Raw genomic sequence first — 16,445 nt, 5'->3', positions numbered from 1 at the left:
CCTCCTCTCGGCTCCTCATTCTTCTTTTGCCTCTCCGGCCCTTTTATTTTCCTTTTTTTCCCGCCCGCTCCGCTCTCCCCTCAGGCGGCCTCCGGGCTGGCGATGGCGGCCTTGCAAGGGGAGCTGGCCGAGGCGGTGGCCGGCGCGCGGCTGCTGGTGGTGGGCGCCGGAGGCATCGGCTGCGAGCTCCTCAAGGACTTGGTGCTCACCGGCTTCGTCAACATCGACGTGGTGAGGCGCGCGGAGGGGGGGGGGGGGGCGCTTCTCCTCCTCCTCCTCCTCCCCCCCCCACCGGCGGGGTGGGCTGGGCTTGTGACGTCGCCGCGGAAAAGGCGCGAACTCGGAAAGGCCTCCTAGTGGAGCCTCCACGTGCGGGCGCAGTCCACCTGGCTGGCTGCACAGAGCCGCCCTCTCCTCTCTCCAGCCCTTCCCCAGAGCCTCAGGGTAGCCACTGATGGGGATGGGCAGGCATGGTTTTACCTGGGGTGTGAAATGGAGCCTCTGTGCTCAGGGCGCAGTCTATCTGGAGGCCACGGGGCGGCTCCCTCTCTCCTGCCCTTCTGCTTGGGGGGCTTCCTGCTGGCCACTGTTGGAGGCAGGGGGTGGGCCAAGTGGATGCTGCCCATCATCTGAGGTGGGTAGTTCCTCTGGTCTTTCAGAGAGCCCTTCCATCTTTTTCGAGTGTTCTAATATTGAGTGATTCACACGTTGGATAATGCACTTCTAATCCTCTTTATAGATCGTTTGGAACGGATTTTTTTGTTTGCGGAACAGAAAATCCACCTTGAACTATTGATAACGTGCATTGGAAGTGCTTTATCCAACGTGTGTGGAATCAGCCATTGAGGACTTTACAGTTGTGGCGGTTTAGGATGTTTGGTAGAACAAGATGGGTAGCTGTGTCTGTAGCAGTAGAAAAGAGCAAGAGTGCTGTAGCACTTATAAGACTTAACACAGTTTGGGATAGAGGATGAGCTTTCGTGAGCCACAGCTCACTTCTTCAGATACAGCTAAAATGTGAGTCCATCTGTCCTTATATCTTGATGAGTGCAGTGATGGACAGTGATGAAGTGAGTTGGACTCACTTAGCTATATCTGAAGAAGTGAGCGTCTGTGACTCCCGAAATCTCATACCCTACTACAGATTTTGTTAGTCCTGTCGGTGCTGCTAGACTCTTGGTCTTTTAGGATGGTTATTAGACTTGTTTTTACTTTGAGAGCTCTCCTTTCAGAAAGCGGTGTATAAACTTTCTCAGTAAATACAATAATATTTTTACCAATGATGTGAGGCTGGACCTCCACGTGCAGGGGTAGGCTTGATAAGCTGATGCTTGTTCTGAGCCAGAAAGGCTGCTCTTTTAAAGCACGACATTCATGGTGGATACAGCTTCTTGCATGTTCTGAGTCGGAATACCTGATTTTTGGGAAGCATAGCTATGGCACAGTGGTTAGTGTCATATTAGAATTTGGGGGATTCGCATTCAGATCCCCACTGCCACGGAGGTTTGCTGGGTGAGTTGTGCCGCACCAGTCGCACATTCTGCCTGACCTCCACGCAAAGTAGTTGTAAGGATAAAATGGAGGGGATGTAAACTGTTTTGGGTCTCCATCAGGTCGGAAGTTGGATTATGAATGAAGTAAATAAACAGTTTTGAATATCAGGTGCTGGATGCAATCTGTAGAAGATACCCACCACTTTCATTTTGAGATGCTCAGAGGCGTTTGGTCAATATCGCTTTCACACTTGACGCTAGACTGGATGGTCTGATTCAGCAAGGCAATTTTTATGTAGGTTTGTGGTCATCTTGTCAACTGCTCCCTGTTGGGATGTAACTAGTACTTAATCTGTCTTAACTGTTCAGTATGTTGGCCATCCCTTTGCAAAAATTCAGGATGGGTAAAAACGTTCTTAGAAACCCAAAATCTTCTGGTGCTGCCTTCTTTTGGGACAACAAAATGGCAACTAAAACTGAATGGGAAATGCATATTATTTCTGGGAAATGATCACAGCTGTGTTTCAGTGAGCTGCAGAGGAAGGGGAAGATAGTTAACAGTTGATGTTGAGCAACCACGCTGTATGTTGTCTTTATTAATGTGACTCGAAGCTTCAGCAGTAAACTTCAGTTGTTTCAGGCTTAGAGGCTATGGTGTAACATTGAAATGGAGGTGTACTCTCAGATATGTTGGGTCCAGGTACTTCAGAGCTTTATATGTCAAAATACAGCGACTTGAAGAGACCATGGAAGATATTATGGAGTCAGTGCAGATTCTTAAGCCCTGGTGATTTGTGAATCTGATGAATGCCCCTGTGAACTTTGGTGTGTACCTGTTGAAGCTTCCAAAGCATCTCTAAAGATATCCCCATGTAGACCCATCTGGTCTGGATATTGTAAAGTCATAACCTGAGGCAGGCGGTCAAAGTGGTCGAATGGCTGTTGCATAGGTATCCATAGTGTGAGTAGGTGTATTAAAGCATCCTTCTTGAAAGAAATCGCAGCATCTGGAATTCATGATTTCCTAATTGTTGTGCCTATGTGTTTTGCCAAGAATATTTCTTTGAGCAGTTGTTTCAGCTACACATTTTTATGCAGCAGGTGTTAAATGTTTTCTTTCACTGTCAGATTTTCAGTTGAATTAATACTGTTCTGTAATAGAAAGACCGGGATGCACTGGTTCAGCATTGCCACCTGCCTCAGATTATCATGTCAGCACATGACTGATTTATTTTAATTATGCAGATTAAACCAGTCAGATTACTAACTGCTTATTGCAAGATAAAAGCTAGAAAATCATAGTTATTTGGAAAAGTAGGATAGCAGCTATTTCACGAACACCAGATTTCTTGTTCTTTTTGAGTCGTCACTGCTGTTATGTCCTGACTTTCTGTATATGCAGAAAGTCTCACTTTCAAATAGTTCTGTCAAAACTAGAACTTTTTGTTGGTAAATTGAATTTCTGGTTATACTTCAATATACTTATCTTTCAAAGACTTCCATAGGTATAAAATCAATAATCTGCTCTTTCTCAACTTGGTCAGAGTCGTCCTGATGCTGCAGCATATCTCTTTGGAATAAATGCATAGTGGTTTGTATTTGTATCTTGGCCACTTCATCAGTTTAGGCATTTGCAGGCTTGGTTCTTGTGGACACAGAAGAAAATGTTTAAGAATTTGGCATACAAAACACGAGTATAAAATGTATGAGTGTATACTGCCTTTTCCCATTTGAATATCGTGGAGAAAAATACAGGATTTTAAAAAAGGTTTGATGAAAAACATCATACCATTTCAAAATTCAAGAGGGAGAATCATTTGAATGGTACTTCAGGTCATAATTGCTTCAAGTTGAAAGCTCAGGCCCCTTCTTTGTGATGTGCTTAACTTTGCATCTGCAAGGAATATTTCACCTGGAAGAGTATTCAAGCATACTGTTGCTGTATTCTTAACTGGCAGAAAAAAGCCGTGAAAGGCTAACTGGAAAAACTATTATTAAACTCACACTTAAAGAGTGTATCACACATATAAAGAATCATTTAGTAATAACAATCTCTCAGGGGTCTCATAGTACATGTATTATACCTTGGATATATACGGAAGGCAAAGCATCTTACAAAGGTTCATATTAACAATGGCAACTACAAAGTGCCAAGTGCAAGAATAACGTATTCATATAACAATGGCAGGAAACAAAGTGCCAAGTGCAAGAATCAATTCTTTTACAAAGTATCAATACCTAATGTTGACAATCTCGTCTAACAAGTAACCAAGTAACGCAAAATAATTGTTGATTTTGGAGGTACAGATAAATGCAATAAATATAATAAAGTCCAATATTCTGTACAATGATCCAAGTCAGAAGTTATGATGTACACACTGGAGAATAACTGCGATGGAAAGCCAGCAAAGTAAGCCCGTTTCAACTCTTCATATCGGCAGTTATTGTAACAAAAGGATCAAATACAAGTACAGTCAAACACCTCATGTTTACTCTTCCGTTATCAGCAACCGTCTTCCATTAGCAGTAGTACTGACGGTGGCGGCTAATAACCGGAGTGATAGGGAGTGGAGAGTTTGGAAGCATCCCTTCTCTGACATAGGCATGAAGGGTTGTCTTTGTAAAAGAATTTCAACAAATCTGAAGTGTTTGCCTTTATGTATTTCTAGATTGATCTGGATACCATCGATGTCAGTAATCTCAACAGGCAATTTTTGTTTCAAAAGAAACATGTTGGAAGATCAAAAGCACAGGTGAGAGAAATTTTGAAGTTCATTCTTATCCAATAAGCGCTCAACCACAGTTATGTATATAGCGTTGGGGAAGAAGTATACCTGTTATGTGTTGACTAGATGAACATTGCATGTAACTGCTTGAAGGAGTTTTCTAATACAGCTAATATAAAGATATCTTCTAATATACCTTCAAATATATCTTCTATAAAATTATTTTTGAGACATTCTAAATGCTTACCAATAACTCACTTATTCTTAAAATCTGTGAGGCTTTTTTGTTTTTGCGCAGCATGAAATTTAAAGGTATGTGTTTCTTGAATGAAATCATTGAAATGTTGGTTGTGTATTCTTGTGTAGGTTGCCAAGGAAAGTGTTTTGCGGTTCCATCCAGGAGCAAATATAACAGCTTATCATGACAGTGTTATGAAGTATGTCCAGTTCTTTTCTGAAACACTTGCAGATAAGTCCATAGAAGTCACACGTCCACAAATGTTTTCACTAGCTACGTGTGCCCACAATAGTTTTGTTAACAATCGGTGTGTCATGGCTGAGAGCAGCAAGAATAAACGGTTTCCAGTAACAAAATCTTTACTGCCTGAAAGTTATTATTTCTTCAGACAAATAAGCAAGTGGCTGTTTTTACTCTTGAGTTATTTTTTTAAAAAAGTTATTCTTTATTTGGGAAATTATGTCTTACTTCAGTATGAAAGTGTGTGGTTTGAATGTGCAGGAAATATAAGAAGGTTTATATAGAATTAGTATATATAAATTACTGTACATATGTGCAGTTTTATATGCTGTACTACATGTTGTACAGAGTAGATTCTGAAGGCTTTTGAAAGCAAGTTATGGCCCTTCAAAACAAAAAAAATCTTGCTAGACTGTCTGCCTGGAAATGTCACAAACCGTTCTGATCTAAAAACAGAGCAGGCAGTTTGGAGAAGTGGTACAGGAATCTAATTTCTTAGCTGCTGGACAAAAAACATGGACATTTTTATTTTGGTCATTAGAAGGACATGAGGGCTTATAAGATGAAAGTTTTCAAATGAACTAATTCTACCATCTCTTCTGTTGTATTGTCGAAGGCTTTCACGGCTGGAGAACGATGGTTGTTGTGGATTTTCCAGGCTGTATAGCCGTGGTCTTGGCGTTGTAGTTCCTGACGTTTCACCAGACACTGTGACACTGAGAGATCCCTGTCTTTTGGTGCTACACCTCTGAAGATGCCAGTCACAGCTGCTGGCAAAACGTCAGGAACTACAACGCCAAGACCACAGCTATACAGCCCGAAAAATCCACAACAACCATCTCTTCTGTTGTTTGTGGTGGACTATAAACCGATGCATCTACAAAACATTCAACGTGAGTATGTGTTCTTTTTCTGCAGCCCTGACTATAATGTGGAATTTTTCCGGCAGTTTACACTGGTTATGAATGCCCTGGATAACAGAGGTGAGATTTTTACATCCTGGTATAAGACAGATAAAATCCATGTCTTTGAAATGGGAAGTGTTGAATTCTGCTTTCTTCTGACCTGGGCACATTCACGGCCTCATTCAAATCTTTCAGTCTCTTGTCAGCCTTCCCATTTCCTCATTATCTAGTACTCTAGGAGTCCCCATGGACAACAGCTGTTGTTTCCCCCTGTACATCTGAAAAAGTTGCAGAATTGAACATAGCTGTGTTTGACTTGCTGCTTGGAAAGAAAGGGCAGAATTGGAATGGGCGGGAAGACCAGGTTGATGCCAAAAGCCTTTGGAAAAGTCAGTGACCGTGTTCTCTAATTCCTCTGCATCCAGCTGCCCGGAATCATGTGAACAGGATGTGTTTGGCTGCTGACATCCCCCTTATAGAGAGTGGAACTGCTGGCTACCTTGGACAAGTGACCGTTATTAAAAAGGTGGGACCATGTCACTCTTTTGACAGTTCCTGTGCTCATTATGGTATTAGATTTCTGCTTCCCACTAACTCCATGGGGGAAAAAATGTTTCTTTTAGGGAGTGACAGAGTGTTATGAATGTCATCCTAAGCCAACCCAGAAAACCTTTCCGGGCTGTACAATCCGCAACACTCCTTCTGAACCCATTCATTGTATCGTGTGGGCAAAGTATTTATTCAAGTAAGCTTTTCTTTTTTTAAAAAAAAGCTCTAATCATTTTCTCTCCGACTTTCTATCTGAAAGCTTTGCAATCCTGTGCATGCGTCAGTCCTGCTTTCTGTACTTGGCATACTTGAACCGTATCTTCATTTATTTTATTTTTATTTTATGTTATTTATCTTTCTCACTGAGACTCAAGGCAGATTACACAGTTTACGTCAAAACAATCAATGGCCGGGGCATTTGGTAAACAATACAATAGGGTATAGATTGCAGAAATTTAAAAATAAGTATAATTCCAAATACAGAGTTGAAACGTAACCCCTAGGCTCTTAACCAAAATCGAGCCAGTTTGGTGTAGTGGTTAAGAGTGCGGGACTCTAATCTGGAGAACCGGGTTTGATTCCCCACTCCGCCACCTGAAGCCAGCTGGGTGACCTTGGGCTAGTCACAGTTCTCTGGAGCTCTCTTAGCCCTACCCACTTCACAGCGTGAGGGATAATAATGAAATACTTTGTAAACGGCTCTGAGTGGGCATTAAGTTGTCCTGAAGGGCGGTATATAAATCAAATATTATATTATTCCTCTGCTTGAAGCCAGCTGGGAGACCTTGGGTCAGTCACAGCTCTCTCAGAGCTCTCTCAGCCCCACCCACCTCACAGGGTGTTTTGTTGTGGGGATAATAATGACATACTTTGTAAACCACTCTGAGTGGGCATTAAGTTGTCCTGAAGGGCGGTATATAAATTGAATGTTGTTATTATTATAGCGTTAAACAGGTTTTCCCTGGCAGCTCTTCTGATCCACGATCCACCACATATGAGCAGAACCACAAAGCCTGGTGCCTCAGCCAACTGGTCCGGGGGATACCATGGTCAATGACAGCAAAAATCCTTGAGAGGTCCAGGAAAATTAGCAGGATCACTCTCACGCATCTGTGTCCCAGCAGTGATCATCAGCCAAGGCCGGCATGACCATTTATGTTTGAGAACCAAGCTTGAAACTTGACTGAAATGGGTCCAGTAATAATTTTTCCTCCAAGAACTCCTGAAGTTGTATGGCTGCTGTTCGTTCCAGCATCTTTACCATGAAGAGAGTATTTGCCGCTAGCTAATAGTTTGGGGTCTAAGGAGGGATCTCACAACTACCTTCTTCAAGGCCGCTAGAATGACTCCTTCCTTCAGTAAAGCATTTGCTGTGCTGGCAAACCACTCCAACTAGATACTATGGCCAAAGATGGGCAAGGGTCAAGCTTAGAAGTGGAGTCATGGCTGAGTGATAGAGCATCTCCTTTACAGACTGAAGGTCCCAGGTTCAATCCCCAGCACTCCCAGTTTAAAGTGATTACGTAGGAAGTGAAGTGGAAGACCTCTTCCTGAGACCCTGGAATGCTGCTGCCAGAACAGATCTTAACATACCAAAGATCTGACTCCTGTCATCCAGTGTGTAGAGTTTAGGGGTCTTTTGTTAAGTTTGTGAGTAGGATTTGGGTATGAGGCAGTTTAAATTAGACTTGTATTCTATTTCTTGTTTTGCATTTGCCTATTTCTAGAAAAGTACACTTCCCTTTTTCTGGAGGAAGTGTGCAGGCATGCGTGAGGTATGCTTGCCAAGTATAAGAAAATAGAACACAGACTTCAGAGCTAGCAAACCAATGCAAGGAGAATAACGTGAGCTGCTTTAGGTCCCCATCGGGGAGAAAGGATGGATATAAATGAAGTAAAATAAAAAAAAAATCCTTCCCATCAAATGCCTAAAATGGTGTAATAGGATTCCCAGAAGAGCTCCCATTCGGGCATTGATTAGACCCGTATCAGCTTAGCTTCAGTAGAGTTTCTGTATCATGTACCCACCAAACATCCCGCCAAACATAGGAGCCTGTTTCTTATGGACAGAACTCAGTATGTTGATCTTTTTAAACAATATTTCACTAAAGATACTTCAGGCTCTAACCAGGGGAAAATATATATATATATATTCCTTGTGTTTTTTAATGTGCAGTCAGTTGTTTGGAGAAGAAGATGCTGATCAAGAAGTGTCCCCTGACAGAGCTGATCCCGAAGCAGCTTGTAAGTGTAAAATTGTCTGTCTGTTGCTAACTGGATCCGTCTCATGCAGCCTATGAAGAGGATTTTAGTGTGTAGAGATGGATGCCTGAATGAAAATGTATTAGCCTTGACAAAGGCACAATACTCCTGCTTGTTCGATCTAAGCTTGTGCTGAAGTCTCAGGAATTATTTCTGAAGCCCGTATATCTAGAGACTTGATCCTCTAGAAGAGCCTCCTGTCCGTAGAAAACTGTCTGCCTCCTGGAAATGTTTTATTCCCCCCCACCTTGGAACTGTACCTTTCTGGAAGATCATCTGAACCTCTGTGCTTTCTGTTTATGAATATTGCTTCGAGCCCCTATCTTCAGTCACTGAAATGCAATGGCTCAAATGCTGCAACTAGCGTTGTGATTCTCTAGTAGGCAAAGTTTTACTGAAGTCCCAAGAAACCCTGTAAATATTCTAGAGGCAATATGTCAATACAGTGTGCTCTAGTTAAAACAGAACTGTATCGGGGGAGCGAAAAGGCCCCGTGGCGCAGAGTGGTAAGCTGCAGTACTGCAGTCCAAGCTCTGCTCGTGACCTGAGTTCGATCCTGGCAGACGCCGGATTCAGATAGCTGGCCCAGTTTCCTGGGGGTAAAGTGTAGATGATTGGGGAAGGCAATGGCAAACCACCCTGTAAAAAGTCTGCCAAGAAAACGTCATGATGCGACGTCCCCCCATGGGTCAGTAATGACTCGGTGCTTGCACAGGGGGACTACCTTCACCTTTATCAGGGGAGTGACCTTAATAGTAAATAGACTGTTATTTGATAGGGGAGCCAGCAGAAGCAGAGGCCAGGGCAAGAGCCGTGAATGAAGATGGTGGTATTAATCGTGTCTCAACCAAGGAATGGGCAAAATCAACGGGATACGATCCAGTTAAACTCTTTACAAAGGTACTGAGTCCTGTTAAAGATTCTCTATACTTCCGTGTAAATTAAAGAAAATAGTGTTGCCGGTGAAACAGAGGAGTTGCACAGTATCACGTGGAAAGGAAATGATACGTTGGGTGATTCTAGATTTGAAATCAGATTCTACCCCCACATTAGCCCTGGGGATGAATTGGTAGTCACAGTTCGGTGACCTGCAGCTCTGTGCAGATTCTTTACTGGCTGACTGGTATTGTTTGTGGTGGTTTTATGAGAGGTTTAGTGACAGAAACAAAGCAAGAAATTCTGTCCTTCCTAACCTGGTGCTACATTTTCATACGCCGTTGGCTTCACTATGATGGAAGTATGCTAAGCTTGGGGCTCCTGTAGCTTGGAGAAATGTGGGCTGGCAAAGATCTCCTCTGAGAAAGAATCGGAGTAATGGGTACCCTGGGCTGTGTTAGACTTGCTCTCCAAATCTTGTTTTTAAGCTTTTCAAAGATGACATCCGGTATCTGCTAACGATGGATAAACTCTGGAGGAAAAGGAAACCCCCAATGCCTCTGGACTGGAATGAAATACAAAACCAGGGTAAGCGTTTCTTGTCCTTCTGTGGTAGTAAAATAACTGTCGGGCTGTCTGTCAAGGAAAGAGTTGGCCCTGTCTTGGCTGTCCCCCTCCAGGGAGCACTTCAGCCTCCACATGTTCCCTCCTTCTCCTGTACCCAACAGCCCTGGAGCAGTCAAGGGCCTTCTCTGTTGCCACTGCCCTGGTCTAGGGGGAGCCAACTAGCGTGGGACCAGAACAACTCCCTCCCTCCACCCTTCCAAGCAGCACCCCTCTACTGCCTGGGCATTGCCCGGCGTAAAACCTAAGTTTGAAGCATGAGGACCCAGGCCAGATAAAACAGCTAGTTTATTAAACAAAGCAAGAAAAACAGTTGTAAAATAGACAGAAGGTTTCATGCTGTGTATGTTCCCAAGAAGCAGGGCAAAACATGATGCTGAAAGGAGTCAGCAAAGAAATAATAAAACCTCCATAACAAGCTATCTCACTGGTCCCTAGCTGTACTTCCCTACCTGACCCTTCCAGGGTCAGCCCTACCTTCCTTGGGTGAAGAATCCCTCCCATTGAGAGACCTCTCTGCCACCCAGCTCTTGGATGAAGGACTGGGAGAGCCTTGGATTAACTTTCCCAAGTGCCCCCTGGTGGCTATTGGCCAGCTTTTTCCTTCCAATTCCACCAGTCCTGGGCTGGGAGGGTATCTGGGAAATCTAGGCCCAGAGGGAAAACTTGCAGCCAGTCCTTTGTCTGGGGGGAAGGCTGCTCCATGTCTTGTGGGTCACTCCATGAACCGGCCTTGAGCCCAGGGAAGGGAAGGCAGTGTATAATCAGTGGCACATGAGCCCAGATTTATGACACTTGCCCTATTTATAAATTTCATTACTTTGCTGTTTTGCATGCTTAATGTTGGTGTGCTTATATTTAGCTTTCTGTGTAGCCTTTAGATCTTTAAAGTCTGCAGAACAGTTTGGAGGGTGGTGATAGAAACTAGGGTGAGAGTCAGCTCTTTGAGGGAAACCAGTTAGCAGTGTGCATGTTTGGGGACTGCAGCTCTTATCCTTGTTCTCAAGCCCTCCATTTATTTGAGAGTTACCTGTGAGAAGGTGACAACGTCATTCGGAATTTGACACGTCTTCCTTTTTCGCAAATGTTGTGAAGGAAGTGTTCAGAAGCGCTATATGTTATAAACAAAGGATCACATTTAAACATTATTTGTATTTTAGTGCCAGCCCACACGTGACTAACAAGTTGTCACTTGATACGAAACGCATTCTCAAGGGGTTGTGCATCAGATACTTCTGAGCTTTTCCAGACATAACCATGCTTTTCTAATGGAGTTGGGTTGTCCATTCAGCCAGGAATCAAGTGATAAGAGATCCTATAATGTACATATATGTGTGATCTTGCTTACTGTTGCACTAAAGTTCAGGTTTCTGTTTTTGTTTTGTAAAAAACAAGTTGCATTTGCAGATGGTGTTTAGGACACATTTTCAGGTGTGATGTGTAAAAATCGTGTTAGAAAAAATAATTTGGAGGATTTTTGAGATGGTTTTAAAGAGCAAGCTTCTCCATTATTTGCTTACTTAACATTTTCTCCCCCTTTGAAGTGAACAATGCATCTGAACAGAGTGAGCCCTCTTCAGGCCTTAAAGATCAACAGGTTCTGGATGTCAAGAGCTGTGCACGCCTCTTTTCTAAAAGCATAGAGACCCTGAGAACTCAACTGGCAGAAAAAGGTGATGGAGCTGCCCTTACGTGGGATAAGGTTAGTTCGGCAAATGCTTATGGGCTTGTTGCTGTCAGGGGAGACTATGTGCCAGGGCTGTGAACATGATCTTTTTAGATACGAAAATGATAAGTAACAAGCCTGTATTGCTGAGTAATCATAAGTATTACGGTCGGTAAAACATAACTATCCTGCGTTTAAACTGAGGAACTGTCTTTTTTTTAAAAAAATCATGTGAAATGGGTAAACTTGTTGACAGGATGACCCTCCGGCGTTGGACTTCGTCACTTCTGCTGCAAACCTCAGAATGCATATTTTTAGTATGAATATGAAGAGCCGGTTTGATATCAAATGTAAGAACAAAAACACTTCCCTTGATCCTTTCCCGTATTTGCTCTCTCCTTTTCGGTGCGCAAGAGAAATCTGACTTTCTGCTTGTTCGGCAGCAATGGCAGGAAACATCATCCCTGCTATAGCGACCACTAATGCTGTCATAGCTGGCCTGATAGTCCTGGAGGGCTTAAAGATTCTCTCGGGAAAAATAGAGCAGTGCAGAGCAGTAAGTCTGGTTATCCCCCCTTCCCCCCGTCTTCCTCTTTCCCTTGGTGCTTGGGCGTGCGGGATATTTATTACTCCTTTTCTCTCCTCTTCGGAGATATTCCTTAATAAGCAGCCAAACCCAAGAAAAAAGCTGCTCGTCCCTTGCGCCTTGGATCCTCCAAACCCGAACTGCTACGTGTGTGCAAGCAAGCCTGAAGTGACGGTGAAACTCAATGTCCACAAAGTGACTGTGTTGACACTGCAGGATAGAGTAAGTAAGCTTTTGTTACCCAGCTCGTAACGTTTTCAACTTACGTGGTGAATTTCTCATCTGTAGAATCTGTGCCTACCGTAGGCAGCAGCGTTTGCAGCAAGCGGCGCAGTCTGGGTAAGCCCTCAAGGGCGCCCGCTCGTAGAATTTATTACTGTCGTCATCTAAGCTGGAGGCCATCAAAGCTTGCTTGATGGCGGCAAGAATCTTCTACTGAAGCACGTGCATTTTATAGCGGAGGTTTCAAAGGATTTAAAACCAAGATTTTGAGACACACTTCTGTTTCCAGCAATAGCAATAAACAGACGGCGTTCTTTCTGTCTAGTGAAACAATTTGAGCTGCTGCAAATACTCTCTCAGTTTCCATCACGTGAGGCCTGGTGTTCATAATGCTTTTTCAAATTAAATATCGCTTGCCTTTCCAGATAGTGAAAGAAAAATTTAATATGGTAGCTCCGGATGTACAGATAGAAGATGGGAAAGGAACTATTCTCATCTCCTCCGAAGAAGGAGAAACCGAAGGTATGCAATGAGTGTTCCCTGATGCACAGTGCAGTGAGTATCCAAGGCCAGCCTGGCTCTTAAACTACCTTTAGCCCTGGCGGCATGTGTTGCCTAGGCACCAGGGATTCCAGTTGCAAACACATCCATTGCCGCTGTCACAAGCCATGTTTAGACATCAGAGAATCCCCAACCAATATGTTCATGTCCAAGCTGCAGGCGGAGTCTCCCTGGGATACCTGCTTGGGGGTGGGGCATTAATGCTAATGTATTACTGCCACTGGATGAAGTATTTAAGGTGCTGGATGCAATCATGTCTCTTGGAGTTCCGGCAACTGTTTGTGTTGGCCAAGGCACCTTGCATTCCACCATCACACGGACCTTCTGTACGTGTTTGGTTTTAATCACCTTTGACAAGTGTACCCGCTCTTCTTTGACATCAAGTGTAGCCCTCCTTCTGGCATCTGACACAGGCAAGCAGATAAAGGAGTGGCTGTATACATTGCTGTATAATCATTAGCATAACAGGGTTGTTGGTGGCTATGCGTAAAAACAGCCTTACTACATCTTTAGAGAAGCCCTGGAAGTCAACTCTTGTTCACTTGTTTTTTTGGTTTGTTCCTAGCAAATAACCACAGGAAGCTGTCAGACTTTGGGATCAGAAATGGTACTCGGCTACAAGCAGATGACTTCCTTCAAGATTACACCCTGCTGATCAACGTGCTGCACAGGTGAGAACCTTGTGGAATGGGGGTGGTACCGGAAGCTAGGGGAACAGCCTTCAAAGGGAGGGAGGGGCCATCTCTCTAACCCGGAGACCAGCTCTGCATTCGTGAGAAATGAGAGTGCAGCTGAGGACTATGATTTCTCTTTCTCTGGGGAGGAAGAATTTCTCAGATCCACTGCTAGAGCAGTTGTCCATGAATAGTTTTGGGATAGGGTGGGCAGCTTGGATAAGTGATGAGAAAAGTCATGTAAAGCAGCATTCCACATTGCTGGAATCTCTGAGGTAACTCCTACACCTATCCTTCTTTCCACTGAGCAAAGTCTATTTTTTTGTTCATTAAAATATTCATATCCTACCTTTCGTTTTGGCTCAATTTGAAGTCTTCTTCTAGTCCTAAGGAGCTTTCCTGGAACTTAAATGGCTCTTTCAGTGGGAGGAAGAACCACTTAAGTTGGAGGAAGGCTACTTGGAGGGTGCTTCGTCATCATCATCATCATCATTGATTTATGTACTGCCCTTCAGGACAACTTAACACCCACTCAGAGCAGCTTACAAAATGTGTTATTATTATCCCCACGACAATCACCCTGTGAGTTGGGTGGGGCTGAGAGAGCTGTGGAAGAGCTGTGACTGACCCAAGGTCACCCAGCTGACTTAGAGCAGAGGAGGGGGGGTAGTTGTGAATTTCCTGCATTGTGCAGGGGGGATCGGACACTAGATGACCCTGGAGGCCTCTTCCAACCCTATGATTCTGTGAGTGGGGAATCAACCCACTTCTCCAGATTAGAGTCCTGCCGCTCTTAACCACTACACCAAACTGGCTTGGAATCCGTCCCTCTGACTCCTGTTGGCCACAATCAGATGTGCGTTCAAGCGGGTTCATTTTTTTTTTAAAACCAGTGAAGAGCTTGAGAAAGATGTGGAGTTCGAAGTAGTTGGAGATGAAGTGGTTGGTCCCAAACCGTCAGAGCAGCCTGCCAAGAACATCACCAATGGGAGCGACGATGGGGCGCAGCCGTCAACATCCACAGGTAAGGAATCTCGGCAGGGATGGAGTTACTGAGCTATTCCCTGCCTTCTGGAGGTACTGGCAACTTTGGGCGATAGGTGAGAAGTTTAAAGGGATACAGGGATACTGCTAGTGGAAGACTTTGGCCGTTCTCCTAAGTCCATTCAAAGTTTAGATTTTTCTGTCTTTTCTTTAGCTTGTAAATGTTTAAACTTTAGGCACATGTTCCTAACAGCACCTTTTTTTCCAAAAAAAAGCTGATTTTGCAAAATGGCCCTTCCCAAACAATTCAGTGCGAGTTACTTTGTTAAGGTAGTTGTTTAGCTCCTGAAGTGACTTGTCCTTATGTGAGTACACAGTGCATTATCTTGTGCTTTTGTATTTAGCTTGACACACACACACACATACCCGCCCCAGGGGAAAACAACCATGTTCAGCTGCCCACTACGGCGTGTCTGTCTTTTCCAGCTCCAGATGAAGATGATGATGTACTAATTGTTGAAAATGAGGAAGATCCTTCTGCCAATGCTGACAGCCTAGAGAATAAGAGCCAGAAGAGGAAGCTGGAGGACGTGGAGCAAGCCAGCGCAAAAAGGGCACGTGCAGAGATGCCAGCCGAGGAGCACGATGATGTGATCGCAATAGACTGAGCAGTGGACACGCCAAGGGGAAGGATGATGGGGGTGTGGGAAACGTCCAGAACTAGAGTCCGCCAAGGGTCTTGGCTCCAAAAACTCAACCCCACCAGAGAGGCTGCTGGCTTGCAGAATCTATACCCGATCGCGTTCGGTAGCATTTAGAACTTCTCCAATATGATATACTAAACATAGTAGACTTTTTTAGTTTGTTTAAAAAAAGAAAGCTTGAGCAGTCATAAAAACAAAGCATGTTTTGTGTATATAATGTTTTGAAGGATCAATCCAGAAGGGGAAATCGAGGCCATTCCAGTTCAGTGAAGTGGCTTTATCGTGAGAGAAGTCTTGAGACGTTTCATTGTAGTTAGGGGTGGAGGAAAAGACAAGCTCTAGCCATTTTTCACACCTTCAAAGCAAAAAAAAACCTTGACAGTAACTGTATGTCATGTTTTGTAGGTTCAGCCGGCCCAAAATGTACATTACTGTAAAACAATTTGCTCTTTCAGTTCATACTGCCGGATGTTCGATGTCAGGAGCAGACTTTGGTGTTCTGTTACAGTTTCGGGTTATTTATATGGGGTGTTTTGTAAAACTCAAATCCTGCTACTTTACCAGTCACCTGATGGACCAAATAAACATCTGAGCAACTTGCTATATATCTGTTTGCACAGCCCACCTCTGTGGTGGCCTGAGGGTTTGTAAAGCATACACAGTCTTCGGTTAATACTCTACTGGTTTGATTTTAAGCACCCTGCAAGCATAAGATGAGGCATCTTTTAGAGTCAAAGAGGGAGGGTTTTTTTTTTAATAAAAACATTGTCGCTGGTTTGGTTTTTGATCTTTCCTGCTCATGCATACATTCCGAGAGCTCACCATTTTCCATCAGACTCTTTAGACTGTTTAATAGCTGTATAGCCACACAGATTGATTTGGGATGACCAAAGTATACCAGGAACTGAATTTGTGCACTGTTGGATATTTTGCTGTATCATATGTTTGCAGCTTGATTTGCGTCTTTGGACAAAGCAATCCCATTGTGAATGATGGCTGTCTTAATCTCTGGATGCAGCCAGGGTGTGAGGCTGTCCTGCACCATAGCAGAGAGGGGCTCTGGCCACCGCTTTGGCGTGGAGCTGACCCTCCCTCCAAAGTCTGATAGTGGGGAGAAGCATACACACTTTAGTGC

General features: G+C 43.8%; 1 protein-coding gene across 1 annotated transcript; it reads left to right on the top strand.

Annotated features, from left to right (window-relative positions):
* Positions 1-16,084, top strand: UBA2 (ubiquitin like modifier activating enzyme 2). Its single transcript, XM_055000851.1, has 17 exons — positions 1-231; positions 4,163-4,246; positions 4,586-4,656; positions 5,616-5,680; positions 6,028-6,128; positions 6,226-6,347; positions 8,328-8,395; positions 9,192-9,313; positions 9,778-9,877; positions 11,458-11,615; positions 11,836-11,929; positions 12,023-12,135; positions 12,232-12,387; positions 12,813-12,909; positions 13,514-13,619; positions 14,516-14,646; positions 15,093-16,084. Exons 1-17 carry the CDS (start codon positions 103-105, stop codon positions 15,272-15,274), a joined length of 1,899 nt encoding a protein of 632 aa, XP_054856826.1. The 5' UTR covers positions 1-102; the 3' UTR covers positions 15,275-16,084.
* Positions 16,085-16,445: the final 361 nt, after the last annotated feature.

This window comes from Eublepharis macularius, chromosome 16 (genome assembly GCF_028583425.1).
Source record: "Eublepharis macularius isolate TG4126 chromosome 16, MPM_Emac_v1.0, whole genome shotgun sequence".
NCBI classification, from domain to species: domain Eukaryota; kingdom Metazoa; phylum Chordata; class Lepidosauria; order Squamata; family Eublepharidae; genus Eublepharis; species Eublepharis macularius.
Note: the sequence above shows the minus strand (reverse complement) of the source record. Positions and strands in the feature narration are given on the sequence as shown.

Excerpts from the sequence above, each read along its gene's own strand:
- UBA2 (XM_055000851.1), top strand. The coding sequence starts at position 103 with ATGGCGGCCTTGCAAGGGGAGCTGGCCGAGGCGGTGGCCGGCGCGCGG. Across the intron at positions 8,396-9,191 it reads AGCTGATCCCGAAGCAGCTT|GGGAGCCAGCAGAAGCAGAG; the intron begins GTAAGTGTAAAA and ends GTTATTTGATAG. Across the intron at positions 9,314-9,777 it reads CAGTTAAACTCTTTACAAAG|CTTTTCAAAGATGACATCCG; the intron begins GTACTGAGTCCT and ends CTTGTTTTTAAG.